Here is a 25,089-nt window from a genome sequence, read left to right as displayed (position 1 = left end):
AGACAGTATGAAAGCTTGTAACAGTCCAGTAAGTGGGAAGCTACTAAGTAGCGGAATGAGAAGCGCAGGTAATCATCCAGGCGAGGTCGACAGTGCAGGGAGCAGTTGTTAAGGTGCGCTTCATCCCTTTATTCAGCAACTGGGAAAGGAAGTCTCTCGGCCGCTGGGGGAGGGGCAGGCTTTTTCCCTAAGGTGCAGTGCTGGTGTGGGAGGCGGCACCCCGAGCCTCCTCCAGAGAGCCGGAAGCAGACGCTGGCGGGGGCGGGGCGCGAAGAGGTGGGAGGGGGAGAGAAGGAAGTGGCGGCCCCGCGGCCGACGGGAGTGCGCTGAGGATCGGGGTGGAGTGTTAAAAAGGGAGCGTGTCCAGCGAGACCCGTGGCCCAGAAGAAGGGAAGCGAGGCGACGCGAACCCCTGCCCCCCACCCAGAGGACAAGGGAGGAGGGCCGAGGGCCGGGGCCGCTAGCAGCTGCTAGGCGCTCTTCAGTGACGCGGCCGCCACGCGCAGACGCGCTGACGGGCCGCGGCCTCCACGTCTCAGGTTCCGCAAAGGCCTGTGGGAGCGACCCGGGAGAAGGAGGGCCAAGATGGCGGAAGCGGCGGAGTCTCCCGGAGACCCAGGGACAGCAACGCCCAGGCCCCTGGTGAGCTTGGGTTCTGCGACAGAAGGGACCGAGGGTGAGGCAGATGCCCCTTAAGGAAGTCGGGCGACGGGCTCGTGGCGTGAAAGAGCCGGAATCCCTTCCTCACGGCAGGTCCTTCCTGTACCCGATGCCAGACCAGGTCCCAACACTGCGCCTGTTCTTTGGGCTAACCGCTTCCCCCCACCCGCGTTGTTTCCACGCCTTCTTGTGAAACTTTCATTCACTTTACTTTTTATCCTCGTCCCCTGCATTTTGTTAAATGCTGAGCTTTAGGCGATTTAAGTATCTTTGCATCTGCTGTCCCCTCATTTTATGGAGACTTGTCACTAGCCCTTGTTGGAGTAGCAGCATTCTGGGATTAATGAGAGATTACTTCCCATGGGACGTTATAACTTGACTGTTGATTTGCTCAGTGACCCCCAGTCGTCTTGGTTTTATCCCTGCCCTCCCTGTCGCAGCTCCTTGCAGTCCTCTTCATGCTCTCTTGCTCCTGTCTCTGCAGAGGATAGGATTTCTACTGCAAATACTACAATTCCAAAGCCTGAACAGGTATTTAAGAACACAGGCTTTGGAGTTAAAGTTAACTTGAAGGTAAAGTTATCACCCACTCTGCCGCTTGTGTGAATTTGGGCAAGTCATTTCATGGAGAGTTTTTTCATCTGTAAAATGGAGTTAAAAATACCTGCCTCAAAGAGTTTTTACAAAGTTGTAGTGACAAATTATGTGAAGTGTCTAATACAATCAGTGCCATAACTGAGTGTAGTCAGCTCAACATTCTGCCCCCTAATCCCTCCTCCCAAACGTTTAGTTATATACCAAATAGTGTTTAATTATATAGTAGTTGCTCAATAAATGGTACATCCCTTTTCTCTGTTTTAAATTGGCAACTTAACATAGTAGAGGACTGACCTGGGAGTCAGGTGAAACTGATTCTAGTTTTGGTTCTGCTTACTAGCTCTGTTTGTTCATCACTTCATTTGACAGATATTTATTGAGTATCCGCTATGTTCCAGGCACTCTTTTAGGCACTGAAGATACAACAGTGAAAGAGAGTGAGTAGGTCCAAGTTCTCACGGAAGACTTCTGACCTTGAGGAAGTCACTCTGAACCCCAGTTTCCTCATTTGGAAAATGAGGGTAGTAAGTCACCACAGAATTAGAGTACTAAATGAACTAATATATGCATAGTGCCTGGTATGACGTAGTTACAGGTGCTTAGGTGTTTTTAGTTCCTTTCGTCTAAACTGACCCACTTCTCTTTTATGAAGCTTTCCCCCAATTAATTTTAGTGGTTCTGGTTACTCATTACTCAGTATCCAGTCCACTTCTATTCAACAATGTTTATTGAACTCCCACAGTGTGTAATACACTATGCTAGTTGCTTTAGGAAATACAAATGGCCTTTCCTTATGCTTACAGTCTAATTTGTAGGGATAAGACAAATGTATAATGCTAAAATAAGACACTATATAAGAAAGTTACACATAAAATATTAACAAAATTTAAAAGAAGATGCTATCATGTCTAGTTGGGGTGATGAAGCAAGCTACATGGTAGAAGTTACATTTGAGGGGGCCTCAGAGGATGGGTAGGATTTGAATTGCAGGTGAGCATAAGAGCTATCAATGATTGACCACCTGCTATGTGCCAGGATTGTACTAAACATCCTCTGCATATTTTCTAAACTTCACAGCAGCTAGTTCAGGTGGTTTTTGAACTATGTTTTACTTGCAGGTGAGGGGATGAGACTCAGAGAGATTTGATGATTTCCCCAGGGTGGCTAGGCTGAAAATTGAACTTAGGTCTGCTTCTGAAACCAAGACTATTTCCAGTAATGCCACAGAGCCTCTCATTGGTGAAGGTACAGAGGTTAGGAGGTGCTAATGCATTTGCAGAATAACAGAGAGATTACTTTGGCTGAAGCACAGGGAAGTATTAGGAGGTAAACCTTAAAAGATAAGGCTACTAAATTAGGGAGGCAATATGGAACAGTGGTTATGGATGTGTGCTCTGGGGTCAAGTCGTCTAGGTTTGGTTCTATGCTCTGTCACTTAACTAACTGTAGGATATTGGGGAAATTACCAAACCCCTCCATGCCTCAGTTTCCCTGTCTGTAAAATGGAGATAAAGTAATACTTACAGGGTTTTTCGGTGGATTAAATGAGTTAAAACACATAAAACACTTGGTAGAGTGCCTGGCACATAATAATCATGTAGTGTTATTTCTTCTTATTGACTACTATGCCGGGAGGTTTAATAGGCAACAAGGAGCCACTGGAAATTTTTGAGGAGGGAAGCGTTTTAAATCATGAATTTGACAACATAACAGAGGAGTTACCATGGGGAGTATCTGGAATCTAGGATACCAGTGCAAGTGTTTGCGGTAGTTCCAGGAAGAATTGATGACTGTTTGGACTACAGCAGTAGCAGATGTGAAGATTTGAGTAAGGCGGAATGCTCGAGGGTTTGCAGTGCTAGGGAGAATGTGTCTTACATAGTGCTTTTCAAACTTTAATGTGCATAGCAGTCATCTGGGGTATTTTGTTAAATTGCAGATTCTGATTTAGTAGGTCTGGGATGAGGCCTAAGATTCTGCATTTCTAATAAGCTGTCAGGTGGTGCTGCTGCTGCTCCTCCCAGTATCACATTTTGAAAAACAAGACTATAGACAAATGGGACTAAGTGATACCCTGAACAGAAATACAGAAGAGGAGAATGAGGGCCCTAAAAGTTGATTAACTCACTTTTGGAAATGTTTAGTTTGAGATATTGGCAGGCCATCCAATAGATATCCAACAGGTAGTTGGACACTGAAATCTGGACTTAAGGGCTCACAAGAGGTCAGGACTAGAAAGGTTGATTTAGGAGTCATCTGCATAGAGTTGAAAATACAGAATATTGGGTAATGCCTGTCTATTGCCTGTCTGTTTAAGGAGCAGGAAAAAGAGCCATAATAATCGCTGTAGCCTGGGGTCTGGAAGGAAGCTGGTCCCAGGTGAAGGTGCTGGCTAGAGACCATGCCACTAAGCCCCCACCTCCACCTCTTGGACTGAACTGTTTCCTGCTTGATCCACCCCACCCCTCCCTCCACCTTGTTGACTCCTTTCTCTCTTTAGGATTTTGGTCAATAGTATGAGCCATCTGCTCCCAGCCACTTTCTTAAGGCTGCAGTCCCTGCTTTTACTGTGTGTTTTTGGCCCTGCCTCTATCTCCTCCCCTCATTGGCCCAAGCCAGGCAGCAAAGTGTGCACATGTGTTTATGTGCACACATGTGTATGTATGTGCACAAGGCTGCCTGCACAGAGGAAGGGGAGGGACATGGGGTCCAAGTCACCTTTCATCTCCACTGAGGGGCTAGTCAGAGCAGGGTCCACTAGCTGAGGTCCTGGTGGTATTGTCTCATATATGGGGCTAGAGAGCCACAGATCCTGCCTCAGTTCGCTGAGCAATGTCACTGATTCTTTGGGGAAGAGATACTGAGGAAGGGTTGGGATGGGGGATGAGTGGGAATCACATGGCACTTCAGTGACTGCAGTGACTTCTGAAACCAAGTAGCTGGAGTTAGGCCAAACTTCCCCAGTTAAGGGCACAGTCTTCCATAAGAATGTCCTCATTCAGATACCAGCTGAAGGACCAGGACCACCCTCACTTCTGACCTACTGGCTACAAATTCAGGAGTTCCCGTGATCCCCTCAGGCTCTGTAATTCCCTAGAATGATTCACAGAACTCAGGACAATGCTGTACTTAAAATTACACTTTTATTATAGCAAAAGGATACAACAGAAACCAGCAGAAGGGGGAGATGCTTAGGTTGAGGTCTGAGATGGTCCCTAACACAAAATGTCCTTGTCTTCTCTCTGTGGAGTCAGGACAGGACCCTGTTACTCTCCTGATACATTGATGTGTGACAATATGCAGAATATTGCCAACCAGGAAAGCTCACCCACATATCTAGTTTTTATTGAGTTTTCATTATGTAGGTGTGGTTGAATGGATCATTGCCTCCTCCGCTTCCAAGAGGCCAGGTTTGTATCACAGGACTCAAACCCCCCAATCCTCTAATCTTGTGTTTGGTCTTTTAGCAGTGGTTAGCCACCATGCTGTCATCTCATTAACATAAACTAGCTGTCTACCAGGGCTCACCTGTTAGCTAAACTATTAGGGCCCACTATGAATAACAAAAATATTACTATCATTTAGGAAATCCCAGGAGTTTAGAGGCTACCTCCCAGGAACAAAGGACAAAGGCTAGCCAAATACTTTATTCTACAGCAGTGACAGAACCTGAATCGACTCCCTGGGAATCTTGAACCTGAGCTCTTGACATGTATCTGTCCCCTTCTGTGAGCCTGCTACTAAGTGGTTTACTTGTATTAATATATTTCTTCCTCAGGACAACCCTGTGATGATAGTACCATCATCTCAATTTTACAGATGAGGAAACTGAGGCACAGAGAGGAAAAGGAACCTGCTCATTGTCACACAGGTAGTAAATGATGGAGCTAGGATTGGAACTCAGGCTGCCTGCCTCCAGGAGCTTGCACTCTTAACCAAGGCTCTCCAGATACCACATGTTGAGCATTGACTATGTGCTAGGTGACATGCAGGTGTTATCTAATTCTTGTAGCAGTGTTGTTTCCAAGGGAGGGCAAAGGCCCGTTTGGCTTCAAAGGCCATTCCTTCTGCACTGCCCTGTCTACCCTAGCAGTAGCAGGCAGCAAGAAAGCTCAAAACAAGCAATCCTGGAGCTTGAAAGGGCAGTATCGTAGTAGTAAAGGGAGAATAATGACTTCAAAACAGGTTGGTTTACACATTAAGTGCTGAAGAATATTCAAAGGGTGAAACTGAGGAAGGATTCTTATATTTCTTTTTTTTTTAACATCTTCATTGGAGTATAATTGCTTAACAATGGTGTGTTAGTTTCTGATTTATAACAAAGTGAATCAGTTATACATATACATATGTTCCCATATCTGTTTCCTCTTGCGTCTCCCTCCCTCCCACCCTCCCTATCCCACCCATCCAGGTGGTCACAAACCACCGAGCTGATCTCCCTGTGCTATGCGGCTGCTTCCCACTAGCTATCTACCTTACGTTTGGTAGTGTATATATGTCCATGCCTCTCTCTCGCTTTGTCACAGCTTACCCTTCCCCCTCCCCATATCCTCAAGTCCATTATCTAGTAGGTCTGTGTCTTTATTCCTGTCTTACCCCTAGGTTCTTCATGACATTTATTTTTTTCTTAAATTCCATATATATGTGTTAGCATATGGTAGTTGTCTTTCTCTTTCTGAGTTACTTCACTCTGTATGACAGACTCTAGGTCTATCCACCTCATTACAAATAGTTCAATTTCGTTTCTTTTTATGGCTGAGTAATATTCCATTGTATATATGTGCCACATCTTCTTTATCCATTCATCCGATGATGGACACTTAGATTGTTTCCATCTCTGGGCTATTGTAAATAGAGCTGCAGTGAATATTTTGGTACATGACTCTTTTTGAATTATGGTTTTCTCAGGGTATATGCCCAGTAGTGGGATTGCTGGGTCATATGGTAGTTCTATTTGTAGTTTTTTAAGGAACCTCCACACTGTTCTCCACAGTGGCTGTATCAATTTACATTCCCACCAACAGTGCAAGAGGGTTCCCTTTTCTCCACACCCTCTCCAGCATTTATTGTTTCTAGATTTGTTGATGATGGCCATTCTGACTGGTGTGAGATGATATCTCATTGTAGTTTTGAGTTGCATTTCTCTTACGGTTAATGATGTTGAGCATTCTTTCATGTGTTTGTTGGCAGTCTGTATATCGTCTTTGGACAAATGTCTATTTAGGTCTTCTGCCCATTTTTGGATTAGGTTGTTTGTTTTTTTGTTATTGAGCTGCATGAACTGCTTGTAAATTTTGGAGATTAATCCTTTGTCAGTTGCTTCATTTGCAAATATTTTCTCCCATTCTGATGGTTGTCTTTTGGTCTTGTTTATGGTTTCCTTTGCTGTGCAAAAGCTTTGAAGTTTCATTAGGTCCCATTTGTTTATTTTATTTCCATTTCTCTAGGAGGTGGGTCAAAAAGGATCTTGCTGTGATTTATGTCATAGAGTGTTCTGCCTATGTTTTCCTCTAAGAGTTTGATAGTTTCTGGTCTTACATTTAGGGCTTTAATCCATTTTGAGCTTATTTTTGTGTACGGTGTTAGGGAGTGATCTAATCTCATACTTTTACATGTACCTGTCCAGTTTTCCCAGCACCACTTATTGAAGAGGCTGTCCTTTCTCCACTGTACATTCCTGCCTCCTTTATCAAAGATAAGGTGACCATATGTGTGTGGGTTTATGTCTGGGCTTTCTATCCTGTTCCATTGATCTATCTTTCTGTTTTTGTGCAAGTACCATACTGTCTTGATTACTGTAGCTTTGTAGTATAGTCTGAAGTCAGGGAGCCTGATTCCTCCAGCTCCGTTTTTTGTTCTCAAGATTGCTTTGGCTATTCGGGGTCTTTTGTGTTTCCATACAAATTGTGAAATTTTTTGTTCTAGTTCTGTAAAAAATGCCAGTGGTAGTTTGATAGGGATTGCATTGAATCTGTAGTTTGTTTTGGGTAGTAGCATCATTTTCACAATGTTGATTCTTCCAATCCAAGAACATGGTATATCTCTCCATCTATTTGTATCATCTTTAATTTCTTTCATCAGTGTCTTATAATTTTCTGCATACAGGTCTTTTGTCTCCTTAGGTAGGTTTATTCCTAGATATTTTATTCTTTTTGTTGCCATGGTAAATGGAAGTGTTTTCTTGATTTCACTTTCAGCTTTTTCATCATTAGTGTTTAGGAATGCCAGAGATTTTTGTGCATTAATTTTGTATCCTGCTACTTTCCCAAATTCATTGATTAGCTCTAGTAGTTTTCTGGTAGCATCTTTAGGATTCTCTATGTCATCTGCAAACAGTGACAGCTTTACTTCTACTTTTCCCATTTTTATTCCTTTTATTTCCTTTTCTTCTCTGATTGCTGTGGCTGAAACTTCCAAAACTATGTTCAATAAGAGTGGTGAGCGTGGGCAGCTTTGTCTTGTTCCTGATCTTAATGGAAATACTTTCAGTTTTTCACCATTGAGGATGATGTTGGCTGTGGGTTTGTCATATATGGCCTTTATTATGTTGAGGAAAGTTCCCTCTATGCCTGCTTCCTGCAAGGTTTTTATCAAAAATGGGTGTTGAATTTTGTCGAAAGCTTTCTCTGCATCTACTGAGATGATCACATGGTTTTTCTCCTTCAACTTGTTAATATGGTGTATCACGTTGATTGATTTGCATATATTGAAGAATCCTTGCATTCCTGGATTAAACCCCACTTGACATGATGTATGATCCGTTTAATGTGCTGTTGGATTCTGTTTGCTAGTATTTTGTTGAGGATTTGTGCATCTATGTTCATCAGTGATATTGGCCTGTAGTTTTCTTTCTTTGTGACATCCTTGTCTGGTTTTGGTATCAAGGTGACGGTGGCTTTGTACAATGAGTTTGGGAGTGTTCCTCCCTCTGCTATATTTTGGAAGAGTTTGAGAAGGATAGGTGTTAGCTCTTCTCTAAATGTTTGATAGAAGTCGCCTGTGAAGCCATCTGTTCCTGGGCTTTTGTTTCTTGGAAGATTTTTAATCAAAGTTTCAATTTCAGTGCTTGTGTTTGGTCTGTTCATATTTTCTATTTCTTCCTGATTCAGTCTTGGCAGGTTGTGCATTTCTAAAATTTGTCTATTTCTTCCCGGTTGTCCATTTTATTGGCATAGATTTGCTTGTAGTAATCTCTCATGATCTTTTGTATTTCTGCAGTGTCAGTTGTTACTTCTCCTTTTTCATTTCTAATTCTATTGATTTGAGTCTTCTCCCTTTTTTTCTTGTTGAGTCTGGCTAATGAGTTTTTTCTTGTTGAGTCTCAACTCTTGTTGAGTCTTGTTGAGTTTATCAATTTTGTTTATCTTCTCAAAGAACCAGCTTTTAGTTTTATTGATCTTTGCTATCGTTTCTTTCATTTCTTTTTCATGTATTTCTGATCTGAGTTTTATGATTTCTTTCTTTTTGCTAACGTTGGGGTTTTTTTGTTCTTCTCTCTAATTGCTTTAGGTGCAAGGTTAGGTGGTTTATTGGAGATTTCTCCTGTTAGGATTGCATTGCTTTAAACTTCCCTCTTAGAACTGCTTTTGCTGCATCCCATAGATTTTGGGTCATCATGTCTCCATTGTCATTTGTTTCTAGGTAATTTTTTATTTCCTCTTTGATTTTTTCAGTGATCACTTCGTTATTAAGTAGTGTGTTGTTTATCCTCCATGTGTTTGTATTTTTTACAGGTCGTTTCCTGTAATTGATATCTAGTCTCATAGCGTTGTGGTCTGAAAAGATACTTGATACAATTTCAATTTTCTTAAATTTAACTAGGCTTGATTTGTGACCTAAGATATGATCTATCCTGGGGAATGTTCCATGAGCACTTGAGAAAAATGTGTATTCTGTTGTTTTTGGATGGAATGTCCTATAAATATCAATTAAGTTCATCTTGTTTAATGTATAATTTAAAGCTTGTGTTTCCTTATTTATTTTCATTTTGGATTATCTGTCCATTGGTGAAAGTGGGGTGTTAAAGTCCCCTACTATGAATGTGTTACTGTTGATTTCCCCTTTTATGGCTGTTAGTATTTGCCTTATGTATTGAGGTGCTCCTATGTTGGGTGCATAAATATTTACAATTGTTATATCTTCTTCTTGGATCGATCCCTTCAACATTATGTAGTGTCCTTCTTTGTCTGTTATAGTAGTCTTTATTTTGCAGTCTATTTTGTCTGATATGAGAATTGCTACTCCAGCTTTCTTTTGGTTTCCATTTGCATGAAATATCTTTTTCCATCCCCTCACTTTCAGTCTGTATGTGTCTCTAGGTCTGAAGTGGGTCTCTTGTAGACAGCAAATATATGGGTCTTTTTTTTGTATCCATTCAGCCAATCTGTGTGTTTTGGTGGGAGCATTTAGTCCATTTACATTTAAGGTAATTATCGATATGTATGTTCCTATTCCCATTTTCTTAATTGTTTTGGGTTCGTTATTGTAGGTCTTTTCCTTCTCTTGTGTTTCTTGCCTAGAGAAGTTCCTTTAGCAGTTGTTGTAAAGCTGGTTTGGTGGTGCTGAACTCTCAGCTTTTGCTTGCCTGTAAAGGTTTTAATTTCTCCATCAAATCTGAATGAGATCCTTGCTGGGTAGAGTAATCTTGGTTGCAGGTTTTTCTCCTTCATCACTTTAAATATGTCCTGCCAGTCCCTTCTGGCTTGCAGAGTTTCTGCTGAAAGATCAGCTGTTAACCTTATGGGGATTTCCTTGTGTGTTATTGTTGTTTTTCCCTTGCTGCTTTTAATATGTTTTCTTTGTATTTAATTTTGGACAGTTTGATTAATATGTGTCTTGGTGTGTTTCTCCTTGTATTTATCCTGCATGGGACTCTCTGTGCTTCCTGGACTTGATTAACTATTTCCTTTCCCATATTAGGGAAGTTTTCAGCTATAATCTCTTCAAATATTTTCTCAGTCCGTTTCTTTTTCTCTTCTTCTTCTGGAACCCCTAGAATTCGAATGTTGGTGCGTTTAATGTTATCCCAGAGGTCTCTGAGACTGTCCTCAGTTCTTTTCATTCTTTTTCTTTATTCTGCTCTGCAGTAGTTATTTCCACTATTTTATCTTCCAGGTCACTTATCCGTTCTTCTGCCTCAGTTATTCTACTATTAATCCCATCTAGAGTAGAGTATTTTTAATTTCATTTATTGTGCTGTTCATCGTTGTTTGTTTCATCTTTAGTTCTTCTAGGTCCTTGTTAAATGTCTCTTGTATTTTCTCTATTCTATTTCCAAGGTTGTGGATCATCTTTACTATCATTATTCTGAATTGTTTTTCAGGTAGACTGCCTATTTCCTCTTCATTTGTTTTTATCTTGCTCCTTTATCTGCTGTGCGTTTTTCTGTCTTCTCATTTTTCCTATCTTACTGTGTTTGGGGTGTCCTTTTTGCAGGCTGCATGTTCGTAGTTTCTGTTGTTTTTGGTGTCTGTCCCCAGTGGCTAAGGTTGGTTCAGTGGGTTGTGTAGGCTTCCTGGTGGAGGGGACTAGTGCCTGTGTTCTGGTGGATGAGGCTGGATCTTGTGTTTCTGGTGGGCAGGTCCACCTCTGGTGGTGTGTTTTGGGGTGTCTGTGGACTTATTATTAGTTTAGGCAGCCTCTCTGCTAATGGGTGGGGTTGTGTTCCTGTTTTGCTAATTGTTTGGCATAGGGTGTCCAGCACTGTAGCTTGCTGGTCGTTGAGTGAAGCTGAGTGCTGGTGTGGAGATCGAGATCTCTGGGAGATTTTTGCTGTTTGATACCATGTGGAGGTGGGAGGTCTCTTGTTGACCAGTGTCTTGAAGTTGGCTCTCCCACCTCAGGGGCACAGCACTGACTCCTGGCTGCAGCACCAAGAGCCTTTCATCCACACGGCTCAGACTAAAAGGGAGAAAAAGTAGAAAGAAAGAATTAGTAGAAGAAAGAAAGAAAGAAAGAAAGAAAGGAGAGAGGGAGGGAGGGAGGAAGGAAGGAGGGAAGGAGGGAAGGAGGAAGGAAGGAAAATAAGAACGAAAGAAGATAAAGTAAAATAATATAAAGTAAGATAAAATTTAATAAAGTTATTAAAATAAAAAAATATTAAGAGAAAAAAAAGAAAAAAATGGATGGATAGATCCCTAGGACCAATGGTGGAAGCCAAGATATACAGACAAAATCTCACACAGAAGCATACACATACACACTCACAAAAAGAGGAAAAGGGGAAAAAATTATAAATCTTGCTCTCAAAGTCCGCCTCCTCAATTTGGGATGATTCGTTGTCTTAAGGAGGGAAGGAGGGAAGGAAAGAAAGTAAGGAAAAAGATAAAATAAAATAAAAGAAAGTTAATAAAATAAAAAAGAATAATTAAGAAAAAGAATTTAAAAAAAACAAACAAAAAACGGACGGATAGAACCCTAGGACAAATGGTGGAAGCAAAGCTATACAGACAAAATCTCACAGAGAAGAATATACATACACATTCACAAAAATAGGAAAAGGGGAATAAAATCATAAATCTTCCTCTCAAAGTCCACCTCCTTAATTTGGGATGATTCGTTGTCTATTCATGTATTCCACAGATGCAGGGTACGTCAAGTTGTTTGTGGAGCTTTAATCCGCTGCTTCTGAGGCTGCTGGGAGAGATTTCCCTTTCTATTCTTTGGTCTCACAGCTCCCAGGGGCTCAGCTTTGGATTTGGCCCCTCCTCTGCGTGTAGGTCGCTGGAGGGCGTCTGTTCTTCGCTCAGACAGGACAGGGTTAAAGTAGCAACTGATTCGGGGGCTCTGGCTCACTCAGGTTCGGGGGGAGGGAGGGACACGGAGTGTGGGGCGAGCCTGCGGTGGCAGAGGCCAGCATGATGTCGCACCAGCCTGAGACGCGCCGTGCGTTCTTCCGGGGGAGTTGTCCCTGGATCCCGGGACCCTGGCAGTGGCGGGCTCCACAGGCTCCCCGGAAGGGGGGTGTGTAGTGATCTGTGCTCGCACACAGACTTCTTGTTGGCGGCGGCAGCAGCCTTAGAATCTCATGCCCGTCTCTGGAGTCCGCGCTTTTAGCCCCGGCTCGAGCCCGTCTCCGGAGCTCCTTTAAGCAGCGCTCTTAATACCCTCTCCTCACGCACCAGGAAACAAAGAGGGAAGAAAAAGTCTCTTGCCTCTTCGGCAGGTCCAGACTTTTCCCCGGACTCCCTCCTGGCTAGCTGTGCTGCACCAACCCCCTGCAGGCTGTGTTCATGCCGCCAACCCCAGTCCTCTCCCAGCGCTCCGACTGAAGCCCGAGCCTCAGCTCCAGGCCCTGCCCGCTCAGGTGGGTGAGCAGACAAGCCTCTCGGGCTGGTGAGTGCCGGTTGGCACCGATCCATTGTGCGGGAATCTCTCCGCTTTGCCCTCCGCACCCCTGTTGCTGTGCTCTCCTCCACGGCTCTGAAGCTTCCCCCTCCGCCACCCGCAGTCTCTGCCCGCAAAGGGGTTTCCTAGTGTGTGGAAACCTTTCCTCTTTCACAGCTCCCTCCCACTGGTGCAGGTCCCGTCCCTATCCTTTTGTCTCTGTTTATTCTTTTTTCTTTTGCCCTACCCAGGTACGTGGGGGGGTTTCTTGCCTTTTGGGAGGTCTGAGGTCTTCTGCCAGTGTTCAGAAGGTGTTCTGTAGGAGTTGTTCCACGTGTAGATGTATTTCTGGTGTATCTGTGGAGAGAAAGGTGATCTCTGCGTCTTACTCTTCCGCCATCTTCCAGAAGCCCTGTATTTCTTTTGTTTTTCTTTTTTTTGCTTGCAGGTTTTCTTTCATTTATTTATTTTTTATTTTTTTGGCCATGCCCCGGGGCATGTGGGATCTTAGTTCCCCCACCAGGGATCGAACCTGCACCCCCTGCATTGGAAGCACGGAGTCTTAACCACTGGACCTCCAGGGAAGTCCCCAGATTCTTTTATTTCTTGATTATGAGGTCACTATTAGCACTATCAGTAAAGTTGTGGGAAGACTAGTGTAGACTACAAAGGATTAAGAGAGTGGGAGAGTGAAGAGCAGTTTGATCAGAGAAGATGATAGGAAGGAGAGTAGTTTGAGGGAATGGCCGAAACAAGGAAGTGATATATTTTACCATTTTACTATGGAAGCTTTCAAATATGTAAATAAAGAGTAGTATAACGAAACCCATATACCTATCAACATTCTGCTATTCTTTTTTATTTCCCCACCATATTTTTTTCTGGAGTATTATTTTAACCTTTTTATTTTGAACTGATTTTAGACATACAGAAAAATTGCAAAAATGGTACAGAGAGTTCCTGTATACCCCTCACCCAGCTTCCTCTAGTGTTAACATTGTATATAACCATAGTACAGTGATCAGAACCAGGAAGTTAACATTGGTACAACACTATTAAACTACAGATCTTATTTGAATTTTATCAGGATTTCCACGAATGTCCTTTTTTGTTCCAGGATCTTATCCAGGATCTCACATTGCATTTAGCTGTTATTTTTCCTTAGTTTCCTTCAGTTTGTAATCGTTCTTCAGTCTTTACTTGTCTTTCATAATCTTTTGTGAGTGTTTTAAAGCAAATCTGAGACATATCACTTTACCCATAATACTTCAGTATGGTTCCCTAATAGGTAAGGACTTTTGTTATCACACATAACATAATAATAATCACTCCTTAATATCATCTAATCTCTATTCACCTCCCAATTTTCTAAAAAAAAAATGTGTTTTTACAATTTGTCCAAATCAGGATCCAAACAAGGTCAACAAATTGCATTTGGTTAGTAAGTCTCTCTTTTCTCTAAAGGAACATTTCTTTTCCTTTGTTTGTTTGTTTTTTTAAAAATTTATTTTATTTTTGGCTGTGTTGGGTTTTTGTTGCTGCATGCAGGCTTTAGTTGCGGCGAGCAGGGGCTACTCTTTGTTGCAGTACACAGGCTTCTCATTGTGGTGGCTTCTTTTGTTGTGAGCATGGGCTCTAGGCGCGTGGGCTTCAGTAGTTGTGGCACGCAGGCTCAGTAGGTGTGGCTTGTGCAGGCTCAGTAGTTGTGGTGCATGGGCTTAGTTGCTCTGCGGCATGTGGGATCTTCCCAGACCAGGGCTCAAACCCGTGTCCCTTGTGTTGGCAGGTGGATTCTTAACCACTGAGCCACCAGGAAAGTCCCAATAAGTCTCTTTTAATATATGTGTTCTCTTTTTAATGTAATTTGTTTAAATTCAGTCATTTCTCTTGTAGAATTCTCCACTTTCTGTATTTGGCTGCTTGTATCCTTGTGGTATTTTTAGTATGTGCCTCTGTCCACATATTTCCTGTAAACTTTAAGATCCAGAGGCTTGATTATATTTAGATTCATTTTGGCCTGAGGAGGGGAGGCAAAAAGGAAAAAGAACTTAGATGGTCCCTAAAATTAGGAATTTTTTGTTTATTTTTTAACTTTTTATTAAGAAAAATTTCAAACACACAAAAGTAGAATGGTAATGTGGACCCTCAGGTACCCAACCTTCAATAATAATTACCAGTTTATGGCCAATCTTCTTTCTTCTATAGCCCTACCCGCTTTTCTCTATACTATTTTGAAGCAAATCCCCAGCATCATTACATTAGTAAATATTTGATATGTATCTCTAAAAGATAAGGATTCTGTTTTTAAAGAACATAACCACAATATCATTAGTACATCTAAAAAATCAATAATTCCCTAATATCAAATATCTTGTCGGTGTTCAAATTTCCAGTTATCTCCTAAATGTTATATTTTTATAATTTAAAGTCTGGCCCACTACCTATTTTTGTAAATAAGGTTTCATTGGAACACAGCCAAACATAATTTTTTTTTGCAGTACGCAGGCCTCCCACTGCCGTGGCCCCTCCCGCCGCGGAGCACAGGCTCCGGACGCGCAGGCCCAGCGGCCATGGCTGACGGGCCCAGCCACTCCGCGGCACGTGGGATCCTCCCAGACCAGGGCACGAACCTGTGCCCCCCGCATCGGCAGGCGGACCCCCAACCACTGTGCCACCAGGGAAGCCCCCCAAACATAATTTTTTATGTATTGTCTTTGATTGCTTTCATGCTATAGTGGCAGAGTTGAGCAACTGCAACAGAAACCATTTGGCTCTCAAAACCTAAAATATTTACTATTTGGGTCCTTCACAGGAGAAGTTTGGTGACCTCTGCTTTAGGCAGTCATCTTTTAGAATAATTAAAAATAAAATATTTTTTATATTTACCATCATTTAAACCACTTCTGGTTATCTTCATTTCCTTGTGTAAATCCAAATCTCCTTCTGATATCATATTCCTTTCTGAATATCATACTTTAACATTTCTTATAGTGCATGTTTCAGCTTTTGCTCATCTGAAAAATGTCATTGTTTTGCCTTCATTTTTAATAGCTATTTTTGCTGGGTTTAGAATTCTGGGTTGACAGTTTTATTTGTTCAGCACTCTAAAGGTGTGTCCATTTTCTTCTGCCTTGTGTAGTTTTGGGTGAGATGTCTGTTACCTGTTTCCTCTGATTGCAATGTCTTTTTTCTCTGGCAGACTTCAAGGTTTTCCTCTTTATCTTTGGTTTTCAGTAGTGTGAATGTGTTTAGGTTTGTGGATTTTTGCTTTTGTCTTTAGGTATTTATCTTTTTTAATATAATTTTTATTTATTTTTTAAAATTTTATTTATTTATTTATTTGGCTGTGTTGGGTCTTCGTTTCTGTGCGAGGGCTTTCTCTAGTTGTGGTGAGCGGGGGCCACTCTTCGTCGCAGTGCACGGGCCTCTCACTGTCGCAGCCTCTCTTGTTGCGGGGCACAGGCTCCAGATGCGCAGGCTCAGTAGTTGTGGCTCACGGGCCTAGTTGCTCCACGGCATGTGGGATCTTCCCAGACCAGGGCTCGAACCCGTGTCCCCTGCATTGGCAGGCAGATTCTCAACCACTGCGCCACCAGGGAAGCCCGAGGTATTTATCTTGATTGGGGTTTTCTGGGCTTGGATCTATCATTTGATGTCTTCGTTATTTTTGGAAAACAATTCAGTTGTTACCTTTTCAAATATTTTTTTCAGATCCATTATCTTTCTCCTCTTGTGGGATTTCAGTAATATACAAATTAGACTGTTTAATATCGACCCACAGTTCTTGTATGCTCTGTTCTGTTTTGGGGTGTTCTTTTTTGTTATTTTCTAGTTTTATTGAGATATTATTGGCATATAACATTGTACAAGTTTAAGGTGTACAATGATTTTTTTTTTTTTTTTTTTTTTGGCGGTACACGGGCCTCTCACTGTTGTGGCCTCTCCCGCTGTGGAGCACAGGCTCTGGACGCGCAGGCTTAGTGGCCATGGCTCACGGGCCTAGCCACTCCGCGGCATGTGGGATCTTCCTGGACCGGCGCACGAACCCGTGTCCCCTGCATCGGCAGGCGGACTCTCAACCACTGTGCCACCAGGGAAGCCCCAATACAATGATTTGATGTGTGTAATTTTAAATTTTCTAACTCTTCTTGTTTTGTTTTTGTTTAGATAATTTTCACTGACCTATCACCGATTTCTTTATTTGGCTCTGTTGAGTCTGCTGGTAAGGCTGTCAAAGGCATTCTTCATCTGTTACTATATTCACTTACTTCCAGCATTGCCATTTGACTCTTACAGTTTCCATCTCTTGGCAGAAATTCATTATCATTCATGCATGTATCTTTTCTACTAGAGCCTTTTTTAACATTTTAATTGTATTCATGGTAAATTTTTCTTCTGAAATTCTAACATCTGGGTCACCTCAGAGTCTGGTTTAATTGCTTTGTCTTGTAACAGAAGGTTGTTTCCCTGTGTGTGTGTGTGTGTGTGTGTGTGTGTGTGTGTGTGTGTGTGGGGAAGGGGTAATTTTTTTATTGATCACTGGCCATCGTGTATAACAGTAGAGACTGCCTGGAAATGGCACATCTTTTCTGCTAAGTTGTTACTATGGGGGTTAAGTTAATATAGTAAGGAGTTGAACTGTATTTGGGTTTTGTACTTGATATGGGAACCTTCAATGCATCATCAGCTTCAAATTCCTCCCCTATTACCTTGTGCTTAGGGTGGGCACTAGGTTTTCCCAGTGTTTTTCTTAATGTTCCTCCTCCATGCTTAGTTTTCTGTATTCCCTTTGCCCCTGCATAAGATAGTTGGTTTCTCTCCAAGCTCTAGCCCCTCCCTTAGCACTAGACTGCTATTGCTTGTTGTTGCGTACTTGCTAGCCTTGTGGTGGGTACCTGGGAGGTGGAGATTCTTTGTTGTTTTGGTCCAGCCTCTGCCTTAGGTAGGTCATATGTCCCTGAGTCTTCCTGGGTGAGACTTTCTCAGTGATCCTGTCTCTCCCCCAGCTGAAGGGAGACTCTAATAGTCTGGCCTCAGGATGATTTCCCACCCCTCCTCCAGGAGTAGTGAGGTTTGTCTTTTCCCTTTCCCCAGCCACAGTGGGTTTTCACCTGTGCTCTGGTGACAACAGAGTTTGCTGATCTTCCCCCAGCAGCTTTAAGTCTCTTTTTCTGTAGGGGAGAAGGGTCTGAGCCGGTCTCTGTGCTTTTCTCAGAAGAGGCAGCTACTCCCCTTACACCTGGACCAATGGAAGTCTGTGGAGAAGAGCCTGCAAGTGGGTGTGAATGCCTCCTGTGTCTAATGTTTCCAGGGACACTGTACTCTCACACTAGTCAACACTTGGTCTTTAGCAATTCATTTTTAAATTTTAGCTGAATTCTTAATCATCTGTGTGATGCCCCGTGTTGTTGTCTTCTCGTGCTTTGCTACAGATGAACCAGTGCTCATGTCCCATCTCTTCTTGGAAGTAAGTGCCTGTCTTTCCTTAGATTTCATTCATGCTGCTTGGTTGCCCTACAACCTCAGCTCTCTGATGGGTTCAAGGAAAGTTATGATTTTGTAGTTAGTCTAGCTTTTTCTCATTGTTCTAGTGGATGGGATGCTCATTCCAGCTTTCTACATCCTAATTGGAAGTCAAATTACAGTGTTGTAAAGTCACTTGAAATAGTTGCTCTCTGTGTGGTTGTGTATTTAATTCAGTAGGTTCATTTGTTTCATTTTTCTTTCAGTTTTTGGGACTGCTTTTAAATTTTAATTTTGTCTCATAATTCTGTGAAGTTATTTATATGATTTCAAGTTATATATACAGAACAATGTGTGTTCCAAGAAGACTAACTTCTCTACTTGTTTCCTCCACCTTATTCCCTCCTTTCCTAATTAGGAAGCCTCTTTTAAAAAAAATCTATGACATTTCTTACATTACATGTGACAGGTCACATTACATGACTTATTTCTTATATTTAAAAGATATTCAGATATGTATATATATATTTGTACCCCCTCTTTTCTCAGATAAATGGTAGCATGTATACAGACTTTCCTCCACATTATTTTTTAATTTAACACTCCATAATAGTTCTTTAGAGATATACCCATTCCTTCTTACAGCTGCATAGCACTCCATTATGTGGACATACCATGCTTTATTCAACTGGTTCTCTGTTGATGGGCATTTGGGCTATTCTCAGGTTTTTCGCTTTTACAGGTAGTGTTGTAATGAAGAGCCTTGTGTGTGTGTTTGTGTGTGTGTATATATATATATATGACTTTTTGTATTTTTACCACTTTAGACTCCTAAAAGTGGTGAGCAATCCATATGTAAATTTACTGGATATTGCCAGATTAATCTTCAATAGGGCCTAGTACCATTTTACCTCCCCAGCAGCAGTGTGTGAGTGCTTTTACCCCTCAGCTTCACTTGCAGAATGTGTGGTCAAACTTGGATTTTTGCCGGTCTAACAGGTGAAGAATTTTCAAGTAGCTTTAATTTGCATTTCCTTATTAAGAGTGTGATTGAGAAGCTGCTTTTCATAAGTTCTTTGAACAACCTTATTCTTCCTAAAATTTTAGTATACTGTCTTGTATTTCATTTACCTGTAACTATTGCCCACTAAACATTGGGCCAAAAACCATATGAGAAGGGATTGCTTCTGTTTTCTTAGGAACTTGAAGATTCTAGAGTTTCAGTCACAGTAATCAAATTTGGCATATGAACGTCAGAGTTTAAAAGTTTGCAATCTTGCAGTTCACTTTGGAAATGTTATTTGATCTGTGGTTGCCAGTAATCTGGTAAAAAGAGTATAAATAATGATGTGTTTTGCTATTTCCATGTTCTTCCCAGTTTCCCTTTAGATTTCACATAATGCTCCGTTTTAGCCAGCAGAGGCCACTGGAGCCCACTAAGGAGCAGAAGTGCAACAGAATTGTGGCTGTGCTAAGATGTGATCACTGAAATGTCACTAAAAGTTCTGCAATCTTACTAGCTTCTATCCTGTTAAGATTTCATGCTTGACAGCTCATGCAGCTCAATATCAAAAAAAACAAATAACCCAATCCAAAAATGGGCAGAAGACCTAAATAGACATTTTTTCAAAGAAGACATTAGATTGCCAACAAACACATGAAAAGATGCTCAACATCACTAATCATTAGAGAAATGCAAATGAAAACCACAATGAGGTATCATCTCATACTGGTCAGAATTGCCATCATCAACAAATCTAGAAACAATAAATGCTGGAGAGGGTGTGCAGAAAAGGGAACCCTCTTGCACTGTTGGTGGGAATGAAAATTGATACAGCCACTGTGGAAAACAGTATAGAGGTTCCTTAAAAAACTACAAATAGAACTACCATATGACCCAGCAATCCCAGTACTGGGCATATACCCTGAGAAAACCATAATTCAAAAAGAGACATGCACCCCAGTGTTCATTGCAGCACTATTTACAATAGCCAAGACATGGAAGGAACCTAAATGTCCTTCGACAGATGAATGGATAAAGAAGATGTGGCACATATATACAATGGAATGTTACTCAGCCATAAAAAGGAGTGAAATTGAGTTATTTGTAATGAGGTGGATGGACCTAGAGCCTGTCATACAGAGTGAAGTAAGAAAGAGAAAAGCAAATACCGTATGCTAACACATATATGGAATCTAAAAAAACGGTACTGATGAACCTAGTGGCAGGGTGGGAATAAAGACGCAGAGAACGGACTTGAGGACACGGGTGTGGGGGTGGGGAAGCTGGGACAAAGTGAAAGAGTAGCATCGATGTATATACACTACCAAATGTAAAATAGATAGCTAGTGGGAAGCTGCTGTATAGCACAGGGAGATCAGCTTGATGCTTTGTGATGACCTAGAGGGGTGGGATAGGAGGGTGGGAGAGAGGCTTAAGAGGGAGGGGATATGAGGATATATGTATACATATAGCTGATTCACTTCGTTGTACAGCAGAAACTAACACAACATTGTAAAGCAATTATACTCTGATAAAGATATAAAAAAAAGATTTCATGCTTGAAAGAAACCAGATATTTGAGGGCAAGAAAGTCTATGCCATTTACTTTATAATTTTTTCCATTGTTTGCCATCTCCTTCTTTAAGTTAAAAGAAATAAGCGTTTGAGAATTTTAGCTAACTGCATTTTTCGATGTCTGGTGAGCTAACACCTTATTTTAAAAACTGTATAAAACCCTACAAAAAGACATGGTCCTGCTCTCTGGGAAATGATGATGTCTTTGGGGGAATCCTACAGTTTATTACAGGCTTTAAATTTTTGTCCCTAATTCTTCTCAGTTTGCAGGCCTTTCAGATATATCTATCTCACAAGACATCCCTGTGGAAGGAGAAATCACCATTCCCATGAGATCTCGCATTCGGGAATTTGACAGCTCCACACTGAATGAATCTGTTCAGAATACCATTGTAAGTTAGACAAGTTGAGAGAACTTCTGTTCAGTGTCATGGGGCTAAATAGCTAATAGCACTTTGTAATATTTTTGATTGGTTCACTGGTTTTCAGTGTATTTTATTTATTGAAATTTAAGGTTCTCCCCTAGAGAATAATTTGGTACAGCCTTTTTGGAAAGCAGTTTGGCTGTAATGGATATTAAGGAACTTAAAATGTCCAATCTTTTTGAGGTGATAATTCCCACTTCTCTAGGTATAGTATAAGGAAAAAAAAATTTTAATACAAAAGTATTTTAAAAAATACAGAAAAATGTTTATACAAAGATGTTTGTTACAGCAATATTTATAATGGGAGAAAGTTGCAAAGAAGAGTAATCGGTTAAGTAAATTATGTTACATCTATGTGGTAGAATGGTAAACAACCATTAAAAGTCATGTTTACAAAGAACTATTAATGACATGAAGAAATTTCTAAATTAGGACAGAATTACCTCAACTATAATTTGAGAGGTTATGTTTATATGACTGCACCCTTCTTTAAATGTCTTGATTTTTTAAAATCTGGCTTCTAGGATTCATTTGCCAGAATGTATGGGAATGTTGAAAATTAATTGACTTTACACATTGTGAAGAATGTGTTAGCTTGGGAGCAGGCTGATTGCCCCTTGTGACCTCATCATGTATGAACTGAAAGTTAGGTGCTGTGTTTTGCAGAGCAGATTTTACTAGTGCTATTATTTTCGTTTCTTTAAGTAACATATTAGGAGGGCTATGTTTCTCTTCTGTGGAGTTTAAAAACTCAAAACAGAACTGATGAATGTGGTAAAGAGTTAGATGTTGGCTTAAGGAGTTAATAGGAAAAGTTAATAGAAAAAGGAGTTAATAGAAAAACCCCACCTCTCTGGTTTGTTTGTATAGTGAAGGAATTAAACTGGAGTTATAGCTCTAAAATTCAATGAAGGGCTCCCAGGAGATTGAAATAAAAGAAATTTTAGCAAATTAAGTGAGGGGGCTGCTTGGCAACCTTGGTCATCACAGTACAAGTTGTTTATATCTTTCAGATGCGTGATCTAAAAGCTGTTGGGAAAAAATTCATGCATGTTTTGTACCCAAGGAAAAGCAATACTCTTTTGAGAGATTGTAAGTATATAAGGATTTTGAGGCTTTGCTGTTTCTCATCATACCTCATCATAAGTATTTTATAAGGCAAAGGCTCTGTGGTAATAAAACTGATGTCATTTTGCAGGATGAAAAAATACATAAATGAAGTTTTTGAAAAAAGTTAAAAATTTAGGATGGAATTTCAGAGATTGGAAGATTTTGCTGAATATATTGTCCTCATCAATAAATATAGACTGTATATTTTCATCTGCTATAATAGACACTGCAAAGAATATTTCTGGAAGTGGCAAAGACATAGGGACTTTGTTCAACCAAAGAGCTAATGATTTCCAAGGGAAAGGCAAAATGTGTAAATGTTAAATTAGAATAATAGCTAATACCCATTAAAGGTTTAACAAATTAATAGTACTTTATTGACATTTCTATTTTCAGAATGATCATTTAGTCTGTTGACTGCTTTCTTTAGGAGTTCCAAAACAGTGTTTGCAGAAAATTTTGCTGTTATTTAGAATTTATTCTTAAAATTGTTAGACCTTTTCTTTTCAAGCATTCTTGGTTTTTCTTAGTACCCTTTGTCAGAAAAAAATTGAATCTATTGTTTGAGAGTAGTAACAATGATGTTGTACATGAGTGTACCTTCTATTTTGGCAGCATTTCAGCTGTAATATAAGGATGTCAAATATGTGGCAAATGTGCCATCACTGTGTGGCAATTGGATGCAGCGTCAGAATCTTTTTCAACATAGTACATTGTGGGTTGAAGCTGACACATGATTTGCTACAGCTCGTATGTAGTGGAAAGAGCATGGGCAAATCAGTGTTTGAATAGTGTGTGATCTTGGATAAGACAGTTAACTTTTCTGAGGTTGAAGTTTCTTCCTCAGAAAAGCTGTCTTATCCAATTAGATACCAATTCAGATCCATTAGGATGGTTATTGTCAAAGAAACAGAAAATAACAAGTGTTGGTGAGGATGTGGAGAAATTGGAACCCTTGTGCATTGCTGGTGGGAATGTAAAATGGTACAGCCACTGTGTAAAACAACATGGTGGTTCCTCAAAAAATTACCACATAATTTTATAGTATATAAAATTTATAGTATAGAACTACCACATGATTCATTCAGCACGTCTCCTTCTGGGTATATACCCAAAAGAATTGAAAGCACGGACTCAAACAGTTATTTGCACCTGTGTTCATAGCAGCAGGTGAAAACAACTCTTACGTCTATCAGTGGATGGATGGGTAAACAAAGTGTGTTATATACACCATGGTGTATGCCATATATGAATGGGTTATTATCCTTAAAAAGGAGTGAAATTCCTGATACATGCTACAACTTGGATGAACCTTGAAGACATTATGCTAAGTAAAATAAGCCATACACAAAAGGACATACATGATTCCACTTATGTTAGGTACCTAGAGTAGTCAGATTTATAGAGAAAAAAAGTTAAATGATGGTTGTCAGGGACTGAGGGGGTATTGAGGAGTTATTGTTTAATGGGTTGGAGTTTCAGTTTGGGAGATGAAAAAGTTCTGGAGATGGATGGTGTGTTGCTTGCACAACAGTGAATATACTCCGTGCCTGTACAGTTAAAAGTGACTAAAATGGTAAATTTTGTGTTTTATGTATTTCACAAGAATAAGAATAGTTTTAAAATACTGTTATGAATCTTTTACAAATTAAAAACCATCTTCACTGCATTAAAAAAACAGCGTATTAATGTCAGTTGTACTTGAATTCAGCTTTTCAGTTGATAAATTTTAACAATTTATTGCTTATTTAATTAACAATAGTTTATTAGAGTGTTAGGATTATGGTTTTTCTTTTTTTACATCTTTAACAAACTTTCCACAGTGGTGTCAAAATTACTTATTTAAAAAAAAGACGTAAGTATGTACATATGCACACTTCTTTCACATAAAGTTATGTACAAGTGAGGTTAAAGTTGGAAGTGGTATATGTACCTTTTTTCATATTACTTGAGGAAGATAATTGTACTTTAAGCTGTATGTTACTGAACTGTTGGTTTATTAATCACCCAACAGCTATTGATTGAGAACCACAGTGATTAGACCTAATGTTGACAGAGCCTTTATAGTTTTCAAAAAGTTTTCATGTTGTTTGTTAACATTTAACCCTATGAAATTACCAGTGTTGGGCTGTTTTTCACCTATAAGAACAGCAATTCTATGCTAGTTCAATGTAGTAATTATGAAAGGGAAACAGTATTGCAGAGTGGAAAGGACTTTGTAGTAGGAATCAGAAGATTCTGGTTTTGGTTCTAGGTTCTGGTCCCACCCCCACACTTAACTGTTTACGGAAACTTGGGCATGTCACTTCTTCCCAGCTTTGTTTTTCATATTTGTGAGGTGAACCTGATTATACTTGCCTTGTCTAATGTAGTCTCAGATAGGTAAAGTGACTTGGCTTTAGTCTTCTTTTTGGTGGTGCAGGGTAGGGCACTTATGTCTTTTGACTCCTTGCTCGTTGGTCTTTAACTGTAGCATGCTGGAATGTGGCTTAGTAGGTGGGGAGAGGGGTGATTTGTGGGATGTGAAGTGAACAAAACTTAAAGGATATATGAAGAAGGGCATTCAGAATTAGGGAGCAGGGAGGGTCAGCAGAGGGATAGCAGAGGTCGGAAGGCTTGGGCAGACAGGGAGAGCCTTGATGTCTGAATTCCAAGAGTGGGAGATGTACATATTGGAATAAAGACAGAAAACACTACATGGTTGTGTCTTAACAGTCTTCTGTCTTTTCTTGTAGGGGATTTATGGGGCCCTTTGATCCTTTGTGTGACGCTTGCATTGTAAGTACTTATATTTCCTTTCTTTGTCATTTGAGATAGATTAGATTTTTTTCATGGAGTTTCAAAATTGAAGGGGATTTTGACTGAATATTTCATTTAGGACTTCTATGACATATTGTACTCCTTATGTATTTAAATCTAAAAAGTCAAGTA

The 25,089-nt window shown here is 40.5% G+C and overlaps 1 protein-coding gene across 8 annotated transcripts in view; it reads left to right on the top strand.

Annotated features, from left to right (window-relative positions):
* Window positions 1–298: 298 nt before the first annotated feature.
* The window catches only part of YIPF6 (Yip1 domain family member 6), a 67,901-nt gene continuing 43,110 nt past the window's right edge, over window positions 299–25,089 (top strand). For all 8 annotated transcript variants that reach the window (XR_009538489.1, XR_009538487.1, XR_009538488.1 and 5 more), the window contains exons 1-4: window positions 299–642; window positions 20,887–21,015; window positions 22,062–22,140; window positions 24,894–24,936. Coding sequence is in view for 5 of the 8 variants with exons in the window: in XM_060137938.1 (XP_059993921.1) it covers window positions 586–642; window positions 20,887–21,015; window positions 22,062–22,140; window positions 24,894–24,936 (308 nt within the window). In the remaining 3 variants the exon portion in view is untranslated. The remainder of the gene's footprint in view (window positions 643–20,886; window positions 21,016–22,061; window positions 22,141–24,893; window positions 24,937–25,089) is intronic.

Source organism: Lagenorhynchus albirostris, chromosome X (genome assembly GCF_949774975.1).
Source record: "Lagenorhynchus albirostris chromosome X, mLagAlb1.1, whole genome shotgun sequence".
In the NCBI taxonomy this organism is placed as follows: domain Eukaryota; kingdom Metazoa; phylum Chordata; class Mammalia; order Artiodactyla; family Delphinidae; genus Lagenorhynchus; species Lagenorhynchus albirostris.
This window is presented reverse-complemented; position numbering and strand designations above follow the sequence as displayed.